The sequence below is a fragment of the Bombina bombina genome, chromosome 1 (genome assembly GCF_027579735.1).
Source record: "Bombina bombina isolate aBomBom1 chromosome 1, aBomBom1.pri, whole genome shotgun sequence".
Lineage (NCBI taxonomy): Eukaryota > Metazoa > Chordata > Amphibia > Anura > Bombinatoridae > Bombina > Bombina bombina.
The window spans coordinates 1101654251-1101675464 of NC_069499.1; the positions used below are offsets into that span (position 1 = coordinate 1101654251).

Sequence of the window (21214 nt, forward strand, 5' to 3'; positions counted from 1 at the left end):
CGGTGCTAAGACCGCGAGGCATAGCGGTGGCTCCGTATCTAGACGACATTCTTATACAAGCGTCAAGTTTTAAATTGCCAAGTCTCATACAGAGATAGTTCTGGCATTTCTGAGGTCGCATGGGTGGAAAGTGAACGTGGAAAAGAGTTCTCTATCACCACTCACAAGAGTCTCCTTCCTAGGGACTCTGATAGATTCCGTAGAAATGAAAATTTACCTGACGGAGGCCAGGTTATCAAAACTTTTAAATGCTTGCCGTGTCCTTCATTCCATCCTACGCCCATCAGTAGCTCAGTGCATGGAAGTAATCGGCTTAATGGTAGCGTGAATGGACATAGTACCATTTGCGCGCCTGCATCTCAGACCTCTGCAATTGTGCATGCTAAGTCAGTGGAATGGGGATTACTCAGATTTGTCCCCTCTACTAAATCTGGATCAAGAGACCAGAGATTCTCTCCTCTGGTGGCTTTCTCGGGTACATCTGTCCAAGGGGATGACCTTTCGCAGGCCAGATTGGACAATTGTAACAACAGCTAGGTTGGGGCGCAGTCTGGAACTCCCTGAAGGCTCAGGGATTATGGACTCAGGAGGAGAAACTCCTCCCAATAAATATTCTGGAATTAAGAGCAATATTCAATGCTCTCCTAGCTTGGCCTCAGTTAGCAACACTGAGGTTCATCAGATTTCAGTCGGACAACATCACGACTGTGGCTTACATCAACCATCAAGGGGGAACCAGGAGTTCCCTAGCGATGTTGGAAGTCTCAAAGATAATTAAATAATAAATAAATAATAGTCTCACTCTTGCCACCTGTCAGCGATCTACATCCCAGGCGTGGAGAACTGGGAGGCGGATTTTCTAAGTCGCCAGACTTTTCATCCGGGGGAGTGGGAACTTCATCCGGAGGTCTTCACTCAACTGATTCATTGTTGGGGCAAACCAGATCTGGATCTCATGGCGTCTCGCCAGAACGCCAAGCTTCCTTGTTACGGATCCAGGTCCAGGGACCCGGGAGCGGCGCTGATAGATGCTCTGACAGCCCCATGGGTCTTCAACATGGCTTATGTGTTTCCACCATTTCCGATACTACCTCGACTGATTGCCAAGATCAAACAGGAGAGAGCATCGGTGATTCTGATAGCGCCTGCGTGGACACGCAGGACTTGGTATGCAGATCTAGTGGACATGTCGTCCTGTCCACCATGGTCTCTACCTCTGAGGCAGGACCTTCTAATACAAGGTCCTTTCAAACATCCAAATCCAATTTCTCTGAGGCTGACTGCATGGAGATTGAACGCTTGATCCTATCAAAGCGTGGCTTCTCGGAGTCAGTTATTGATACTTTAATACAGGCACGGAAGCCTGTTACCAGAAAAATTTACCATAAGATATGGCGTAAATATTTATATTGGTGCAAATCCAAGGGTTACTCATGGAGTAGGGTTAGGATTCCTAGGATATTGTCCTTTCTACAAGAGGGTTTAGAAAAGGGCTTATCTGCTAGTTCGTTAAAGGGACAGATTTCTGCTCTGTCTATTCTCTTACACAAACGTCTGGCAGAAGTTCCAGACGTCCAGGCTTTTTGTCAGGCTTTGGCTAGGATTAAGCCTGTGTTTAAGACTGTTGCTACTCCGTGGAGCTTAAACTTGGTTCTTAAAGTTCTTCAAGGGGTTCCGTTTGAACCCCTTCATTCCATTGATATTAAGCTTTTATCTTGGAAAGTTCTGTTTTTGATGGCTATTTCCTCGGCTCAAAGAGTCTGAGTTATCAGCCTTACATTGTGATTCTCCTTATCTGATTTTCCATTCAGACAAGGTAGTTCTGTGTACTAAACCTGGGTTTTTACCTAAGGTAGTTTCTAACAGGAATATCAATCAGGAGATTGTTGTTCCATCATTATGTCCTAATCCTTCTTCAAAGAAGGAACGACTTTTGCATAATCTGGACGTAGTCCATGCCCTGAAGTTCTATTTACAGGCAACTAAAGATTTTCGTCAAACTTCTTCCCTGTTTGTCGTGTACTCTGGTCAGAGGAGAGGTCAAAAAGCTTCGGCAACCCCTCTCTCCTTTTGGCTTCGTAGCATAATACGTTTAGCCTATGAGACTGCTGGACAGCAGCCCCCTGAAAGAATTACAGCTCATTCCACTAGAGCTGTGGCTTCCACCTGGGCCTTTAAGAATGAGGCCTCTGTTGAACAGATTTGCAAGGCTGCAACTTGGTCTTCGCTTCACACTTTTTCAAAATTTTACAAATTTGACACTTTTGCTTCTTCGGAGGCTGTTTTTGGGAGAAAGGTTCTACAGGCAGTGGTTCCTTCTGTTTAATGTTGCTGCCTTGTCCCTCCCATCATCCGTGTACTTTGGCTTTGGTATTGGTATCCCATAAGTAATGGATGACCCGTGGACTGAATACACTTAACAAGAGAAAACATAATTTATGCTTACCTGATAAATTTATTTATCTTGTAGTGTATTCAGTCCACGGCCCGCCCTGTCTTTTTAAGGCAGATCTAAATTTTAATTAAACTCTAGTCACCACTGCACCCTATGGTTTCTCCTTTCTTGTCTTGTTTCGATCGAATGACTGGATATGACATGTGAGGGGAGGAGCTATATAGCAGCTCTGCTTGGGTGATCCTCTTGCAACTTCCTGTTGGGAAGGGAATATATCCCATAAGTAATGGATGACCCGTGGACTGAATACACTACAAGAGAAATAAATTTATCAGGTAAGCATAAATTATGTTTTTTGGGAGGTTTTGCAAGCAGTTGTGCCTTCCGTTTAAGGTACCTGACTTGTTCCCTCCCTTCATCCGTGTCCTAAAGCTTTGGTATTGGTATCCCACAAGTAAAGGATGAATCCGTGGACTGGATACACCTTGCAAGAGAAAACAGAATTTATGCTTGCCTGATAAATTACTTTCTCTTGTTGTGTATCCAGTCCATGGCCCGCCCTGGCATTTAAGTCAGGTAAAAAAATTTTTTGTTTAAACTACAGTCACCACTGCACCCTATGGTTTCTCCTTTTTCTTCCTAACCTTTGGTCGAATAACTGGGGGGTGGAGCTAGAGGGGGAGCTAGAGGGGGAGCTTTGCTGTGTGCTCTCTTTGCTACTTCCTGTAGGGAATGAGAATATCCCACAAGTAAAGGATGAATCCGTGGACTGGATACACCGCAAAAGAAAGTGATTTATCAGGTAAGCATAAATTCTGTTTTTTCATTTTCCCCTTTTTCATTTAATAAATTGTTCCCAGTTCCGGACTCTCAATTGGAGTTGTGGGGTTTCATCCCCAAGGTGGATGGTGCTATCTTCCACACTTGCTAAATGCACTATTATCCCGCTTGAGGATAGTTCGTCATTTAAAGAGCCCATGGATAAGAAAATAGAAACTCTGTTAAGAAAGATGTTTCAATATATGGTATATTTGTTTCAACCGGCAGCGGCTGTTGCTTCGGTTGCTGGAGCGGCTACCTACTAGTGCGACGACTTATCTGAATTGATTGAGGTGGAGGTTCCCCTCGACGTGATCCAGGATAGAATTAAGGGTGGCTAATTCTTTTATTTGTGAGGCAAATATGCAAATTATTTGCCTGAATGTTAAGGCTTCAGGTTTTTTTGTTCAATCCCGTAGGGCACTCTGGGTGAAGTCTTGGTCTGCGGACATGACTTCGAAGTCAAGACTTCTTTCCCTCCCATTTAAGGGAAAGATTCTATTTGGTCCAGGCTTGGACTCAATTATCTCCACGGTTACTGGAGGCAAAGGTTCCTTTTTACCGCAGGATAAGAAGAACAAACCTAAGGGACAAGGTCCTAATTTTCGTTCGGATAAATCCCAATGTCACCAGCCCTCCACAAAGCCTGAGCTATCCAAGGGAACTTGGAAGCCGGCTCAGTCCTGGAATAAATCCAAGCAGAACAAGAAGTTGGCATGAAGGGGCGGCCCCCGATCCAGCTCTGGATCTTGTAGGGGGCAGACTCGCTCTTTTTGGATGCTTGGTTTGAGGACATGCAAGACCCGTGGGTCCTGGAGGTCATCGGTCACGGATACAGGATAGGTTTCAAGTCTCATCCACCCAGGGGCAGATTCCTCTTGTCCAACCTGTCTTCAAGGCTAGAAAAGAGAGAAGCCTTTCTGGGGTGCCTGAGGGATCTCTCCTCCCTGGGAGTCATTGTTCTGGTACCTCTTGCAGGAAGAGGTCTGGGATTCTACTCAAACCTTTTTGTGGTCCCAAAGGAGGAGGGAACTTTCAGCCTTATTCTGGACCTAAAGTGCTTAAAGGGACACTGTACCCAAATTTTTTCTTTCGTGATTCAGATAGAGCATACAATTTTAAGCAACTTTCTAATTTACTCCTATTATCACATATTCTTTATTCTCTTGGTATCTTTGTTTGAAATGCAAAAAATGTAAGTTTAGATGCCGGCCCATTTTTGGTGAACAACCTGGGTTGTCTTTGCTGATTGGCAGATAAATTCATCCACCAATTAAAAAGTGCTGTCCAGAGTTCTGAACGAAGAAAAAAGCTGATGCCTTCTTTTTCAAATAAAGATAGCAAGAGAACAAAGAAATATTCATAATAGGAGTAAATTAGAACGTTGCTTAAAATTGCATGCTCTATCTGAATCACAAATGAAAAAATTTGGGTTCAGTGTCCCTTTAAACAAATTCCTATTTGTCCCCTCGTTCAAGATGGAGACAATAAGGTCCATCCTTCCCTTAGTTCAGGAAGGACAGCTCATGACCACGATAGATCTGAAGGATGCTTACCTTCACATTCCAATACACAAGGAACACTTCAAGTTCCTAAGGTTTGCGTTCCTGAACCAGCACTTCCAGTTTATTGCACTTCTGTTTGGTCCAAGAGTTTTAACAAAGGTTCTGGGGGCTCTGCTTGCAGTGGCCAGAACCAGAGGTATAACAGTAGCGCCATACTTAGACGATATTCTGGTTCAAGCACCATCCTGTCGTCTGGCAGAAGACCATTCTATTTCTTCTTCAATCTCATGGATGGAAGATAAACTTAGAAAAGAGTTCTTATTCCCAGTACAAGGGTGGAATTCCTGGGTACTTTAATAGACTCCATATCCATGAGGATATTCCTTACAGTCCAGAGACGTTACAAGCTAACTTCTGCTTGTCTTGCCCTCCAGACCTCCTTAAAGGGACAGTCAACACCAGAATTTTTGTTGTTTAAAAAGAAAGATAATCCCTTTATTACCCATTCCCCAGTTTTGCACAACCAACACAGTTATATTAATATACTTTTTACCTCTGTAATTATCTTGTATCTAAGCTTCTGCTGACTGCCCCCTTATTTCAGTTCTTTTGACAGACATGCAGTTTTGCCAATCAGTGCTCAGTCCTAGGTCAGTTTACGTTCATGAGCTCAATGTTATCTATATGAAACATGGGAACTAATGCCCTCTAGTGGTCAAAATGTATTCAGATTAGAGGCAGTCTTCAAGGTCTAAGAAATTAGCATATAAACCTCCTAGTTTTAGCTTTCAACTAAGAATACCAAGAGAACAAAGCAAAATTGGTGATAAAAGTAAATTGGGAAGTTGTTTAAAATTGCATACCCTATTTAAATCATGAAAGGTTTTTTTTGGACTTGACTGTCCCTTTAAGGTCCTCTGTGGCTCGGTGTATGGAGGTGATTGGTCTCATGGTGTCCAGCATGGACATCATTCCTTTTGCCAGATTCCATCTCAGACCACTTCAGCTGTGCATGCTGAGACAGTGGAACGGCGATCATTCGGATCTGTCTCAACAGATTTTTCTGGACAACTGGTCAAGAGAATCACTCTCCTGGTGGCTCTGTCCACATCACCTGTCCCAAGGGACATCCTTCTTGAGACCATCCTGTGAGATTGTGACTACGGCCGCAAATCAAGCTATTTGGGGTGCCAGGAAGGCACAGGGCCTTGTGGACTCGAGAGGAATTCCTCCTTCCGATCAACATTTTGTAACTTCGAGCGATCGTCAATGCTCTGAATGCTTAGCCTCTTCTGGGTTTGTCCCAGTTTATCAGATTCCAATCAGACAACATAACCTCGGTGGCTTACATCAACCATCAGGGGGGAACCAGGAGCTCCCTAGCAATGAGGGAAGTATCTCGGATTTTGGAGTGGGCGGAGGCCCACAACTGTTCGCTGTCAGCAATCCACATTCCGGGTGTTGACTACTGGGAAGCGGATTTCCTCAGCAGACAATCCTTTCATCCTGGGGAATGGTCTTTTCATCCCTAAGTGTTTGCGGATATTTGCAAAAGGAAGACCTTATGACGTCTCAATACCAAGCTACCCAGATATGGGTCGAGGTTCAGGGATCCTATGGCGGAGCTAACGGATGCATTAGCGGTGCCTTGGAGGTTCAATCTAATTTATCTTTTACAGCAGTTTCCCACTACTTACTCGTGTAGTGCCTCGAATCAAGCAAGAGCAGGCATCGGTGATACTGATTGCTCCGTCTTGGCCGTAAAGGATATGGTTTGTGGATCTAGTGGGGTTGTCCTTATCTCAGTGGAAGTTACATTGTTGCAGGGATCTGCTGACCAAGGTCTCTTTGTTCATCAATGTCTAGATTCTCTGAGGCTGACTGCGTGGAGATTGAACGCTTAGTCCTAGCCAAGGGAGGGTTTTCAGAGAGAGTTACTTTTACTCTCATTCAAGCTTGTAAGCTGGTTGTTTGTTGCATCTGTCATAAGGTGTGGAGGACCTACTTATTCTGTTCTCCAGGATGAACTGGAGAAGGGCTTTTCTACAAGTCCCCTGATGGGACAGATTTCGGCCCTGTCTGTGTTACTGCACAAGAGGTTTGCTGAGCTTCCAGATTTGCAGTCATTTGTTAAGACTTTGTTAGGATCAGACCTGTGTTTAGATCTAAGGCTCCTCCTTGGAGTTTAAATCTTGTTCTTAAAGTTTTGCAACGGGCTCCGTTGGAGCCTATGCATGAAGTAGACATTAAATTGTTGTCTTGGAAGGTTCCTTTTCTATTGGCTATTGCTTCTGAGCGCAGAGTATCTGTGATTGCTGCCTTGCAATACGTCCCTCCTTATCTGGCTTTCCATGCTGATAAGACTGTTCTACGAACCAAGTTAGGTTTTCTTCCTAAGGTTGTGTCCATTCGCAACATCAATCAAGAGATTGTGGTTCCTTTCTTATGTCCCAATCCTTCCTCCTTCGTCGAAGGAAGGTTTTCAACGTAATTCTGGATGTGGTTTGTGCCTTGAAGTCCTATCTTCAGACCACGAAGGAATTTAGACAAACTTCTTTCTCTGTTTGTACTCTTTTCCAGGAAGCGTGGGGGTCAGAGGGCCTCTTCGACTTCCTTATCTTTTTGGCTGAGGAGTGTCATCCGTTTAGCATAGAGACAGCTGGACATAAGCCTTATCTGAGGATTACGGCTCATTCTACGAGAGCAGTGGTTTCCTCTTGGGCCTTCAAAAATGAGGCCTCTATGGATCAGATTTGTAAGGGGCTACTTGGTCCTCCTTATATACTTTTTTTATATACTTTTTCCAAACTTCTGGAGAAAGATTTTGCTGGGTGTGGTGCCCTCAGATTAGGGTCCTCCTCTTTTTTCCCTCCCGTTAGCATTCTGTGTACTCTAGAGATATGTTTCCCAAAAGTAAGGAATGCAGCTGTGGACTCTTCCCATATTTAGAAGGAAGATAATTTCCTTTCCTTCTGTATGGGATGAGTCCACGTCTTCCGACCTGTGTTCTCCGATTGGCGGCCCTAAATTTAAATGTATTCTTCTGGCACCTTTTTCACTCTATTTCTCCTACTGTTCCTGGTTACCTCTGCAGAATGACTGGGGTTATGAGGAAGTGGGGGAGGTATTTAAGCCTTTGACTGAGGTGTCTGACCCCTTTTGGTGGCCAGGTTCAGTATTTCCCAAAAGTAAGGCATGCAGTTGTGGACTCTTCCCATACAGAAGCAAAGTAAATTATCTGGTAAGCATAATTTAAGTTTTCTTATTGCCATCACATCATCTAGACACATTTCGTAACTACAGGCTCTCTTTTAAACAAAAAAAAAACTTTCTTGCTTTCATAAAGACAATAGTTCCAGGGTTCTTACCAAAATTAGTTTGACTCCCATTCTTTTATCAGTGATAAGCTAGTCACTTTACCATCTGGATCTGGTTCGAGGTCACCATATTTATGTTGAGGACTAAGCCTATATGTAAAATTGACCATTTATTCATTGTTCTGACATGTCTATGTCCATTCCAGGCTCCTAGTTCAAAAAAATTCAAGGGCTTATAAGCAGAAGTATAAACCAGTTACAGTTGGGCTCATAGCAGTAGCCACTTCTTGGGCTACACTGCAGGAAATATGTCAAGCAGCTGTCTATAGCTCACCACATAGGTTCATTTCACACTAAGTTGGATTTGCAGCAGTCTTCTGCAAAATTTGGCCATACATTTTTGTCCTCTATGGTCTCTTAAATTATAAACAGTGTTCTAAAGTGATTTTTCAGCATCTCTTTTGATTTTTGCTTTTTCACCATTATTATGATTAGTCAACTAATTTTTACTCTTCTTACTGGTGTTACCAGAGTGGGCCAAAATAAATAGAAATTAACAAACAAATATAAGCAATTTACAAATCTCCAGGCTTTCTCCCCGTATCTCCTATCCATCTTCTGACTGGACATTGCGAGGAGGAGGTTGAGTAAGGTTGGCACCTCAGCCATGTTTTCCGGGACACTTATGAGTTACACATGCTGCAGGGTGTGTAGGGAGAAACATTAATAGTGCTGTCCAGGATCACTATTTGTGTGCTATCCAAGTGTGCAATTCTTGTTCCCTTCTGCACATCATGCATCATGTGTAACTCATAAGTGTCCAGGAAAACATGGCAGAGGTAGCAACCCTAAAGTAGAGTCTGATAATTGAAGTAAATTAGAAAGTTGTTTAAAAATGTGTGCTCTGTGTGAACCACAAAAGAAAAATGTTGTGTTTCACATCTCTTTAAGTAACATTTATAAATAACAGAAAAAGTTATAATATTGCTAAGTATTTTCTTTTATGACTTTTTAATCATCTCACTGGTGTTAAAGGGACATGAAACCCACATTTTTTTCTTTCATGATTTAGAAAGAGAATGCAATTTTAAACATCTTTCTAATTTACTTCTATTTAATTTGTTTAATTCTCTTGATATTCTTTGCTGAAAAGCATATCTAGATATGCTCTAGCTGGTAATTGGTTGCTGCACATAGAAGCCTCATGTGATTGGCTCACCAATGTGCATTGCTTTTTCGTCAAATAAGGATATCTAAAAAATGAAGCAAAATAAATAGAAGTAAATTGTAATGTTGTTTACATGTTGTTTAAATTTGTATGTTCTATCTGAATCATGAAAGAAATATTTTGGGTTTAGTGTCCCTTTAACAGAGAGGGCAAGAGAAATAGAAATTAACAAATATTATTTTCTTTGGAGAAAGCTGTATAATTTATACATCTCATTACAAGTCTATATAATATTATATTATTATTTATACATGTCATTACAAGTCTTTATTTGATCAATTAAAGGGACATAAAACCCAATTTTTTTCTTTCATGATTCAGAAAGAACATACAATTTTAAACAACTTTCTAATTTTCTTTTATCAAATTTTCTTTCTTTTCTTGTTATCCTTGATTGAAAAGCAGAAATGCAAGCTCAAGTGTGCACGTGTCTTCAGCACTATATAGCAGCAGTTTTCAACAATGTTATATATTGGCAGTACCACTAGATGGCAGCACTATTTCCTGTCATGTAGTGCTTCAGGCATGTGCACGCTTCCTACCTAGGTATCTCTTTAACAAAGAATAACATGAGAATAAAAAAAATTATAATAGAAGTAAATTGGAAACTTTTTAAAAATTGTATTCTCTATCTGAATAATAAAAGAATATGTTTAGATTTAATGTCCCTTTAACCTGAAAATTATTATTAACTTTATAAGTTCATGTGATTTTCTGCTTGGCTACAAAAGATTTGTAAAATATTTAGTCTTGTTTTTACTACTATTTGTCACAGATTTTACTATTATATAGTGTATTTGTTTTAGGCAAATGTCTACACATAGGACAAAAAAAAAACACTGACTATTTTCCATAAGTGTGTCATCATTTAATACATACATTTGTTTTTTCTCAACATGTGCTTTGTCAGTGCAGGTAGAATTGGTTTGGATCTGTTCTGTTTTCAGAACCCACTGGCTGATCTCTACTTGATTCATTTGATTATGCTTATTGCTTGTTTTGCTCCATTTTCTTGTTCTTCCTTTGTTGCTAATTAGAAATGAGAATCTGACTGTGCACTTAATTTATTTTTTCTCACATTCTGCAGACACCCCTTTACAGGTATCACTTAGGAGTTCACCCCAAGATGCTAAAGCCGATAAGCTGAATGAAAAGAGACGGCATTCAACACCAGCCATGAATGGATCAAGTGTTTCCCGTCCTTCACTTAGAGAGAAAAGCAAAGAGAATCTGATTGAAAAAGCTCACCTTAAGCCAGAAAGAACAGCAGAAATTGGTAAGGAACATGTTTTAAATATATTATAACTTTGTTTTGTGTGTTTGTTTTTTTCTTGCTTTTTTTTCCCTTTAAATAAATGGTGTATACTAGGCATGTGGCAATATTTTGTATTTGGCATTTGTTTTCTAAATAAATGCCAAATATGGCGACAGGCTTTGGCATTAATTTGTCTTTGGTGTCGGATTTCTTCATGTAATAGTAACAACACAGAAACATCTGAAATTACACAGAAAATGAAGGTCCGAGATGAAAATTTGCACATGCCTCGTGAGTATACAGGACTTGACAGTCCACATGGACACTGCTGCTAAACCTTTGCTTCATTATTTTTTATTCTAAATATTTTCACAAACATATATTTCACCTTTGATTTGGAGACGCACTACTACTTGGTTATCAGGATTTGTGTTAACATGAATTGGATATGATACTGAGCAAACCATATGTGAATTTTTTTTATAGTTTTTAACTAAAGCTTTCATCCATATTCAGGATTTCCCAAACCGATTTGTCAGTGTAACTTTTTAAATGCTATAAAATATTTGAAAATCTTTAAATTTTATTTTCCCTGAACTGTACTAGTCAGTCAAAATAATGCCTAATTAATCTCCATATCCACTTAAACGGCTGCCACCTACGACTGTAAACCTTTTAAATTTTTATTTTCCAGTAGAGCACTAGGATTCTACCCAATACAATTATGGGTACAGAGTTTTTAGGTATTGCAGGATCTTAACACTTTGTGCTGAATACAACAACATGTGAATTAGCTGTTTTCTTCATAAATGGAAAGAGTCCACAGCTGCTTTCATTACTATTGAGAATTCAGAACCTAGCCACCAGGAGGAGGAAAAGACACCCCAGCCAAAGACTTAAATACCACTTCCCTCATCCCCCAGTCATTGTTTGCCTTTCGTCCCAGGAGGTTGGCTGAGAAGTGTCAGAAGTTTTCGATAGTCTCTTATGGAGGGTAGTACTTTTCGGCATGGGACTGGAGTTTTAAGTAGTCCTGTCAGCCTCTCAGTGAGAGCATGGAGGAAAGTTAGAGACCCGAGATTCAAGGAGAGTCTTTCTGCGAAACCATCCCGACTCATATTAACAGCTCCACAAGCAATCGGCGTTGACGGGTTTCGCTGCCTGCTTTCTTCTCTCAAGTCCATGGCAGAAGCGATGCTACTATCTGTCACACTTGAGGGGCCGTGTTCCTGTTCCACGGCGTAGATTCAGGTAAGATCATTTCATTTTACTTTTGTCATGAATGTATTGTATTTCATCTGTTTATCAGTGAGGCTACAACCTTGCGGGATTAGACTCCTTTTGTATCTTGGAATCAAGGGTTAATATCTCCTGAGGGGGGCTATTGAACAGGGTTTTTTTTTTTCAATCATGTTTGTTATGTGATTCTGTCTGCTACTGTGTAGTGATACTTAGGTCATGGCTATTTTGGAACATAGCGGCCTATGTCTAGTGACGTGGCCTTTACTGTCGGGCACGCTTTTCGTGGACTGCACAGTGTTCCTTGTGACCGGGTGTGGTCACGTTTTAGCTCTCCATTTCCGCATTCCTGACCGTGTGGCGACGGAGAAATTCTGGTCCGCCGGTGGCTGGTTCATTGGAGGTGGTAAGTGCCCCAGCCATTGGGGGTGTAAGGTGCCATTTAGATTTTTCTGATTGGTATATTTTTAATTCAATATCCCAGTTATGGAGAATTCTGACTTTTTGGAGACGAATGTCTCCGATTCAGATTCTACTTCTTGCGAAGAATATGAATTGGCCCGGGTGATACATGCCCATCAGTTATGTTCCGAATGCCATTTTGGAGTGCTCCTTTCCTCGGGATCGGGGAATCAGGGGCCTGCTGAGCCATCCGCCTCTGGGGATTCTATTTCCCACGAGGCGAGTTCCCTACCACCAACTCTTACTACGCATGCAGGTAACCCAAAAGCTGCTTATCCTTCTATGGAGAGTGGCCTGTTCCCACTGGAGGTTACGGCACGGTTCCGCATGGCCATATCATTGGCGCTGGTGCATCTGCATCTCCCAGGAGTGTGCTTACGATATTGTCGGTGTTCCATTAACCGGGGCTCGTCATGCGTGGGATCGCCTGGTCCAGTTCAGCCCTCCTGGGGAGCGACTACCCCTGAGGCTTCAGGGAGTCAACCTTCAGGGCCGGTGTCTTCATTTGTCCCGACGGAGGTATGTTGCGCTTTTCTTTATAGACTGGCGCGCCTTAGTGTTCTACTGAGACACGTTTTGGCATTGCTTGAGGATCCCACTCTTAATGGGGCTGGGAATTCTCAGTCAATCTTCGAATGGCTTGCATGATTAGACATAATGGCATGAAGTAATCTTCTTATAGTCTTTATTTGTGTATCCTTTTCCAGTTCTGAGCTTGGAAGACTCGGATCCCTGTTGGGCTGGTCCTGCTGGTGTGTCCATTCTTCAGGGGTGATAACCTACGGGTTGCCTTATCTTTTATTTTAATCCGGTGAGGATTTATTTTATTTGGTTTAAAGCTCATGTTGTAATATTTCCTACGGGAACTTTCTTCTCTGTAATTGATACTCGCAATTTTGTGGGTCTACTGCCACAATGCCCTGAATTCACAATCCTGTTGATCTCGGAAGTTAAGCAGGGCCAGGCCTGGTTAGTAGTACCTGGATGGGAGCCCTCCTAGCAACACCAGGTGCGGTAGGCTTATCGCACTATTTACTTCTACAAACTTTTGTTCAAGAGTGAGGACGTTTTAGTCCTATGTTTGTCTGTCTGTTGTTTTTCCCTCCATATTAGGGGGAGACTCTATATGGCCTTGACACTGCTGGGGCCCTTGGTTTCAGGCTGGTCCTGACTGAACTAGGCCTCAAAGACAGAAGGATTTGTACACAGACACGTGGCGCCTTTTCTACCTGGCTGGTCCGGTGAGGGCGGCGAGTGCTCACACTATGATTTGTGTTGTTTTCCTTGTTTTTATTTTACAAGTTTCAGGCTTTGTGAGAGGGCTTGATGGTCCGTGGTTTAGGACCATCAATCCCCCATGCATGGGGGATTGAGTTCAGTCCTCATTAGCCTTTCAGTCTAGTCGACCGGGACTCGGTTGAGATCCACTGCGACATACTCAGCTGGTTTCCGATTTTGCAGGAATTACAGTGTTTCCTTCCCGTAGTTTGTTGGAGGTTTGGAAGAACTAGGTCCTTCATGCCGCCGGCTCTTGGTTGCCTTGCCTTTTTAAGGTCTCTGTGGGAGTGTTCTTTTAGGACTCGTTCCTTTTGAGGTTCTCTTCCTTCGGGTCGAGACTTTCTAGTCTTCGTCTGTTTTTTTTTTTCTGGCGGCTTTGGCCATTTAATTTAAGAAGTGAGGGCCGTACGTTTTTTTCTACTTCCGAGAGTTAGTCATCTCCATATCAGGGACGATAGGCTGTGTTGTCTCCTTTTCCAAGCCTTTGCTTAAGGGATGTTTCTACCAGGGTTTGGGATGCTCGGCATTCTTCTTCCTTGGGTGTAGTCCACCGGAAGAATATTCTGAGAGGATTATGGAGAATAGCCTTCTTTATACTCTCTCGTTCGGGTTACCCTGATCTCGTTATAATTTCCCTTAGTTTTGGACTTAGTGTGCATTGTTCTTGCTGCCTTTGGGCTCTAGAGTAATTGTGTGACTTTGTCACAGCTTAGCACCTTGTTGGGGGGGGGGGGGGGGGCTGTTGACCTCCTGCTAATGTTGTTCTCTTCCCTTTGGGCTTGGAATTAAGAGTTAGTCCAGTACCCACCCGTTCTCCGGGTTAGCCCGGTTATCATCCCCTGTGAGGTCTGATTTCTTCAGATGGGGTATCTTGTGTTTTTCTGGGAGACTATGTTATGACATAGGGGCTAGCTCGTTGGGCTTGCATGCAGGTAGGCCAGAGTTCAAATCCACCTTCAGGTACTGGTTGTAACCTTTAAGGCCAGACTTGTCCTTTGGACAGAATGTGCTCCTTTTCATGGTGAGTTTTTTTCTCTGTTGGATTAACAGTGGTGTCTGGATGCTTGTTCATTCGGTCCTTGTTTTGATCAGACTATGGCTTTCGTGTCTTGTGGGCATGTGCGCTTTTCTTTATCTGTGCCCTCCCTTTTGAGGGGGTAGTTTGTCTTCCTTAAGAGCTGTGGTTTCCTCTCTCTGGAAGGGTTGTTGTCCTGCCATGTGTGTAGGAGGTTGGAACTGGTGGCTTTATTTCTGTAAGAGGCAGCAGCTCCGTTCCAACTGTTGGAAATTGAAATCTCCATGTAGAGACTGTCAGAGAGTTGTGATGGGTCTTCCTACGGATCTATTGCACTTTTCTCTGTACCAGGTCCTAGGGGGTTCTCCTTGGGAGTGCCTATTTGGGGTTTTTTCTGTTCCCCCTGTCTATCAGACATGTCTGTTGCTTGGGCTGGTCCGCTGTTTGGAACAGGATCTGAGATCTGTTGCTCTCCTAATTCGTCCTCGGGTCATTCAAGGTACGCTAAGCATTTTTGAGGTTTCTGATTTTCTCCACGTTCAAGATCTGTGGGAAGGACTGGTGGCTCTTGATTAGCCTGCAACGTTGTGTCCACTGGTTAGTGAATGCTTAGCAGACTATGGGTTGGTGGTTTGGATCCTATCTTCAGCTGCTCTTTACTTGCCCTGCAAGTATTAAAGTTTTATAGTAATCTTTAGATGACTGTAGTGTGCAGTGATTTGTCTTCAGGTGTTGTACGTCAGATGTTCACCGTTCTGAGCTTGCTGCACAAGGTTTTGTTTTCTGAATATTTAGATATTCTGAGCTACCGTTTTGCGACTTTGGGGACTTTAGTCTTCATTTGTCTTCTAGAGTGCGGTTGCACTGTGTTTAGGATAAGATTCTCTTCTCTGTTTCAGACCTGGTCTTAGCCCATGGTTTCTGTATTTCTGGGGTCTGGGCATTGCCTCCCCTTGTTTCTATGAGACTAATTGGGTCTCTGTTAGCTTGACCCGGCTTCTTGGGTTTTTGCTTTGTGTTTTTATTTGGGACTCGTTGTGCCCTTTTTTAGTTTTTTTTTTTTTTTTTTTTGAGTTCTTTATGGATGTTTCCTCCGTGTCTTTCTCCTTTTGTGGAATAATACGGCAGTTTGTTCCCTTTCTCTAGTAAGGGTTGTGGGGTTTGGAGACCGACTACTGGGCGACGGGTTCTCCTGGAGGTTTGTTGGCTCAGTTGAGTTTAGCTCCAGCGGTCTCTAGCAAGGCTTGTGGACTATCTGCGGGTCAGTGTCCTTGGGCCTTTTCCTTTTTTTTCAAAGTTTTTCTCGGTTTCGTACGAAACTGGATTTTGTTGGGTAGGAGTTTTCAGGCCTGGTGCCCTCCGAATGGGCCGCCTCTTGTACCCTCCCGTTTTAGCATTCAGTATCCTTTATGGCTTGGGTATTGTTTCTCAAAAGTAATGAATGTAGCTGTGGACTCCCATTTATGAAGAAAAACTTACATTATGCTTACCTGATAATTTTCTTTTCTTCAGATGGAAAGAGTCCACAGCTCCCCGCCCGTATTTTTTTCTGTGAGGCATCTGTTATTTTTGTTCTTCTGGCACCTTTTCACCCTGATACTTCTTCTACTGTTCCTTGTTCCTCGGCAGAATGACTGGGGGGTGAGGGAAGTGGGAGGAGTATTTAAGCCTTTGGCTGGGGTGTCTTTGCCTCCTCCTGGTGGCCAGGTTCTGAATTACCAAAAGTAATTAATGCAGCTGTGGACTCTTTCCATCTGAAGAAAAGAAAATTATCAGGTAAGCATAATTTAAGTTTTTAAATTTTCTGCAGAGTTTAATAAAATGATGAAAAAAACACTCCAATATTAGGCCTTGGATTTGAATTTTAGAATAATTGATTTAAAAGTAGTCTAAAAATATTTTAATAAAAGAAGAGAATACATAGAAAAAAAAATGGAAAAGTAAAGCATTGTCAATTTATTTTGATATTTTAGTATTTGCTGCAAAAGCAGTGATGATGCACAACAAAAAGATCAGAGCACTTCAGTCCAAAATATAAAACAGTCTTACTTTAAGATAGTAGTCTATATTTCTTTCCAATGGCATGGAGAGTCCACAATTCCATTCAATTACTAATGGGAATTCAAGTCCTGGCCACCAGGAGGAGGCAAAGAACACACCAGCAAAGCTTTATGTATCCCTCCTATTTCCCATAATCCCCAGTTTATCTTTGCCTTTGTATATCTAGGAGGTGTGCGACGATAGTGATTCATAAGAAACGTCTGTTACACAACCTGGATCTGGTTCGTGCCCTAAAATTTGATCTCCAGGCTACTAAGGATTTTTCTCTATCTTCTGCCCTTTTTTGTAGTGTTTGCTGGTAAACGTAATGGCCAAAAGGCCACATCTTCTACTCTTTCCTTTTGGTTGAGGAGTGTCATTCGATTGGCTTATGAGACAGCTGGACAGTAGCCTCCTGAAAGTATTACGGCTCATTCAACTCGCACCGTTTCTTTTTCTTGGGCCTTTAAAAACGAGGCTTCCATGGAGAAAATTAGTTACACATACCTTTTCAAAATCTTACAAATTTGATTTTTTTTACCTCTGCTGAGGCTTCTTTTGGGAGAAAGGTTCTTCAAGTGGTAATGGCCTCAGTTTAGGTCCGCCTGCCTTATTTCTCCCTCCCTTCCATTTTGTGTCCTCTATTGCTTGGGTATTGGTTCCCATTAGTAATTGAATGGAATTGTGGACTCTCTATGCCATTGTAAAGAAAACAAAATTTATCGTTGCCTGATAAATTCTTTTCTTTTTAATGACACAGGTCCACGGATCATCTTAATTACTAATGGGATATTCACCTCCTGGTCAGCAGGAGGCGGCAAAGAGCACCACAGCAAAGCTGTTAAATAGCTCCTCCCCTCCCACTCCAGTCATTCTCTTTGCCTACGTTATGAGCAAGGAGGTGGTAAATTAGGTGTTGGGAAAGATTCTTCAATCAAGAGTTTATTATTTTTAAAAGTAGTACAAGATTGTGCTGCTTTGTTCTAGGGTGTAGCCGTAGTCCATATCAGTCTCTTCAGTAGAGCAGTGGTGGCTTTAGAGCAATGCGAACTTGTGGGACATAATTCTCACTGCACCTCCCATATATTGATGCTGCCCTATTCCTGATAGCCTTAGTAAGATTACTCGGGCTTTATCCTTTTTCCACAGGGCTATATGAGGGAGAGGACCTCTCAAACCTGCTGAGCTGCCCTGCTGTTGGGCATATTTTAAAGGTAAGTGCTGACTTTTTATTCTGGGTCTGGGAAGGATCTCAGTGGAAGTGGAGCACTTATTGATCTGGGACTTATCTCCTATATACAAAAGGAAGGGTTTTCAACGACAGCACGTTATAAGCAGGCACTGGGGCTGATGAGATAATTAGGTGGTTTATATATCTGGGGGCCTTGTTTTCACTAGGGCTGAGGGAAGATAAGACTCAGTGGGAAGTGATAGGTTTGTTACATTTTGAGGCTAAGCTGCTGTCTAGCAAGCGGTAGCCCAATTTGCCCCCAGGATTTACATATAGTTCAGTTTGCTCCCGGTGGCTTATTTGTTTTAACAATCATAATGGTGACTGGGAGATTGAATGTTGTAACGCCCACGATGGGCAGAGCTACGTGTGGCGCCAATTTGGGCTGCACACTTTCTTCTCAACTTCCGAGTTCGGAAACGGAAGAGGAATTTCTGTTTAACACTGTACTTAGTGTTTTCCCATATAAGTGGGGCCGAACAGCGTTGGTTATGTTCCGGACCTTTTATCCCTAAAATGTAGACAGTTCGTTTTCTAAAGGCTTTGTTTTAAAAAATAAAGTTTTGGGGCAGTTGGGTACCTCAGCAGGGTATGCTGAGGTGTTGACAGGTTGTGCAGTAACTGCATACTAAGTTAACTTCTTTCTGCACATAAAAATAAAAAATTATGTTTTAAAATTTAAAGAAACAGTAATGTGTTTTTTTGTTTTTTTTTATGTGATAATTTTTTTTCTAAAAAATTAAACTGTTTACTTGTTTAACTCATCCTGTAGGCAGGACAGACCAAGAGGCCCTACTGGTGTCTCTTGTTTTAAGCTTTGATGTCTATATGGTACTTCCAATCCTTTGTTCCTCATCTATTGAGAGAGAATAATTTTCTAAAAATAGATTTTTTTTTTTTTCTTTTTCTAAATCTACTCCTTCTAAGGAGCATGCTGTTTAGGGGTCTATTGACAATGGTCAAGTTATGCCACAAATTTCTCCCATAGAGTCCCAAAAATTTGTATAGCCCACATGCAGTGCCCTGTGCTTCCTCTCACACTCCACTTGGAGTTACCTTGCATTTCATGCATTGTCTGTTTTTCCCACACTGTAGGGAAAAGTGCAAGAGGATATATTTTAAATCAGTTAGTGTGATTGATTTAGTAGTAGCTATTATGAAGGTTTTTTTCCCTGTAATCTGAAAGAGGAAGATAATTCGGTAGTTTTTGAGGGGGAATTCTTAGACTCAGATGGGGTAATTCGCTTATCTGATTCTGAGGTTGTTTTCTTTCAGTTTTAGCTTGAATACCTCATTTGTTACTTCAAGAGGTTTTTGGCTTTCCTGGGCGACTCCGACACTACCGGCGTAGTCTATCCTGGAGAGTCCAGTAACTTATACTAATATTGTGACGGGCCCTTCATGGTGGATGTATTTCCTGTTCCAGATAGGGCTATACAGATATTTGCTCAGGAATCGAAGAAACTGGTTATTAACTTTTTCTCCTTTACTATATTAAATAGGATGCTTTATATAGCAGACTCTATAACGGAGTCCTTGCATTAGGGAGATACTATTCCCATAGTGGATAGTAGTTCCTTTTGGACCTTATGCAGGAGAAGAACCCTATGGGTATAAGTTTGAGGGTTTACATGGACAACCTGCGGTTTGTATGGCTACTGTCTCCAGTGCGGCGGCGTACTGGTTTGATGTGTTGTCTGTTACTATTGGACAGACACCCTCCCCTTCAAAGGGATAGTATCAAGGCCTTTACGTGAGTAATCTCCTTTTAATACAGAGGAGTGTTATGCTGGGCACTATGATTCAGGCTTTGCCATACTGGCCCGCAGAGAATTATGGTTAAAATCTTGGTCTGCGGATGTTTCATCTACAGAATAAGACAAATAAGCGAGAGGATGTCAGAGTTTTCTGGGGAAATACTTTCCCTCCTCCTCCCAAGCAGGAGCAGTCTACGCCTTTTGGTACACCTAGCCAGGCTTAGAATAGGGGAAAACAGTCCAAGAACCCTGCTGTTGAATCAAAGACCGCATGAAGGGCGTGCACCCGATCCGTAAGGGGCAGGTTTTTCCTCCTTCGATCAAGCTTGGGGTTTGTGATTTCATGATCACTTGGGGAATTTGTGTCCCTGGGATACAAATTAGAGTTCAAGACTTCCTCCCAGGGGCAGGTTTCTGCTTTCAAGATTATCGGCAGACCAGACAAGAGGAGAGGCGTTCTTACACTATGTAGGAGAACTCTCCGACCTGGGAGTGATAGTTCCTTTTCCGATTAGGAACAGGGTCTGAGATTTTATTCCAATTTGGTTCTCAAAACAAGAGAGAACTTTCGGTCTATTTTAGATCCCAAGAGTCTAAAACAAACTCCTCAAATTACCGTCCTTCAAGATGGAAACTATTCGTTCCATTCTCACTTTGGTCCAGGAGGGTCAATTTAATGACCACGGTGGATTTAAGTACACGTACTTGTATGTTCCCATTCACAGGGATCATCACAAGTTTCTAAGGTTTACCTTTCTAGAAAACACTTCCAATTCGTGGCTTGCCACAGCTCCCGAAATTTTCACAAGGGTTCTGGGATCGCTGTTGGCGATGCTTCGGTCACAGGGCATTGCAGTGGCACCCTATCTGGACGTCATCCTAGTCCAGGCACCATCCTTACAACAAGCAAGATCCCACACGGGCATGGTGTTATCCTTCCTGAGATCTCATGGATGGAAGGTAAATTTAGCAAAGAGTTCCTTAGTTCCAAGTACAAGGGTTACTTTCTTGGGAACAATAATAGATCCCTATCAATGAAGATTTTTCTAACAGAAGTCAGGAAATCAAAGATTTCCTCGGCCATAAGTGGCTCAGGGCATGGAGGTAATCGGGCTGATGGTAGAGGCAATGGACATCATCTCGTTTGCTCGATTCCATCTCAGACCTCTGCAGTTAAGTATGCTCAGGCAATGGGATGGAGATTATGCAGGCTTGTCTCCTCGAATACTTCTGGAGCAGGAAACAAGGGATTATTTTCAATGGTGGTTGTCTCCGGATCATCTCTCCCAGGGAACCTGCTTTCACAGACCATCTTGGGTGATTGTGACAACAGGCGCCAGCCTTCTAGGGTGGGGAGCAGTCTGGGGTTCGCTAAAGGCTCAGTGAGTTTGGACCCAGTCAGAGTCTGTTCTTCCTATAAACATTCTGGAGCTAAGCGCAATCTTCAATGCTCTTCTGGTCTGGCCTCAGTTAGCCTCGGTCCAGTGTATCGGGTTCCAGTCGGACAACATAACTTCAGTGGCTTACATCATTCATCAGGGAGGAACGAGGAGTGATGACAGAGGTAACCAAGATAATTCAGTGGGCTGAGGCCCATTCTTGCTGCTTGTCGGCGATCCACATCCCAGGGGTGTAATGGTCCCTAGCAGGCGCCTACTTAATACCAAAATCAC

The 21214-nt window shown here is 42.5% G+C and overlaps 1 protein-coding gene across 1 annotated transcript in view; it reads left to right on the top strand.

Moving 5' to 3' along the window:
* The window catches only part of PHF20 (PHD finger protein 20), a gene marked incomplete in the record, with an annotated part of 1076425 nt that overhangs the window by 588321 nt on the left and 466890 nt on the right, over positions 1-21214 (top strand). Inside the window, 1 exon segment of the mRNA XM_053696620.1 lies at positions 10352-10540. Coding sequence (XP_053552595.1) covers positions 10352-10540 — 189 coding nt within the window.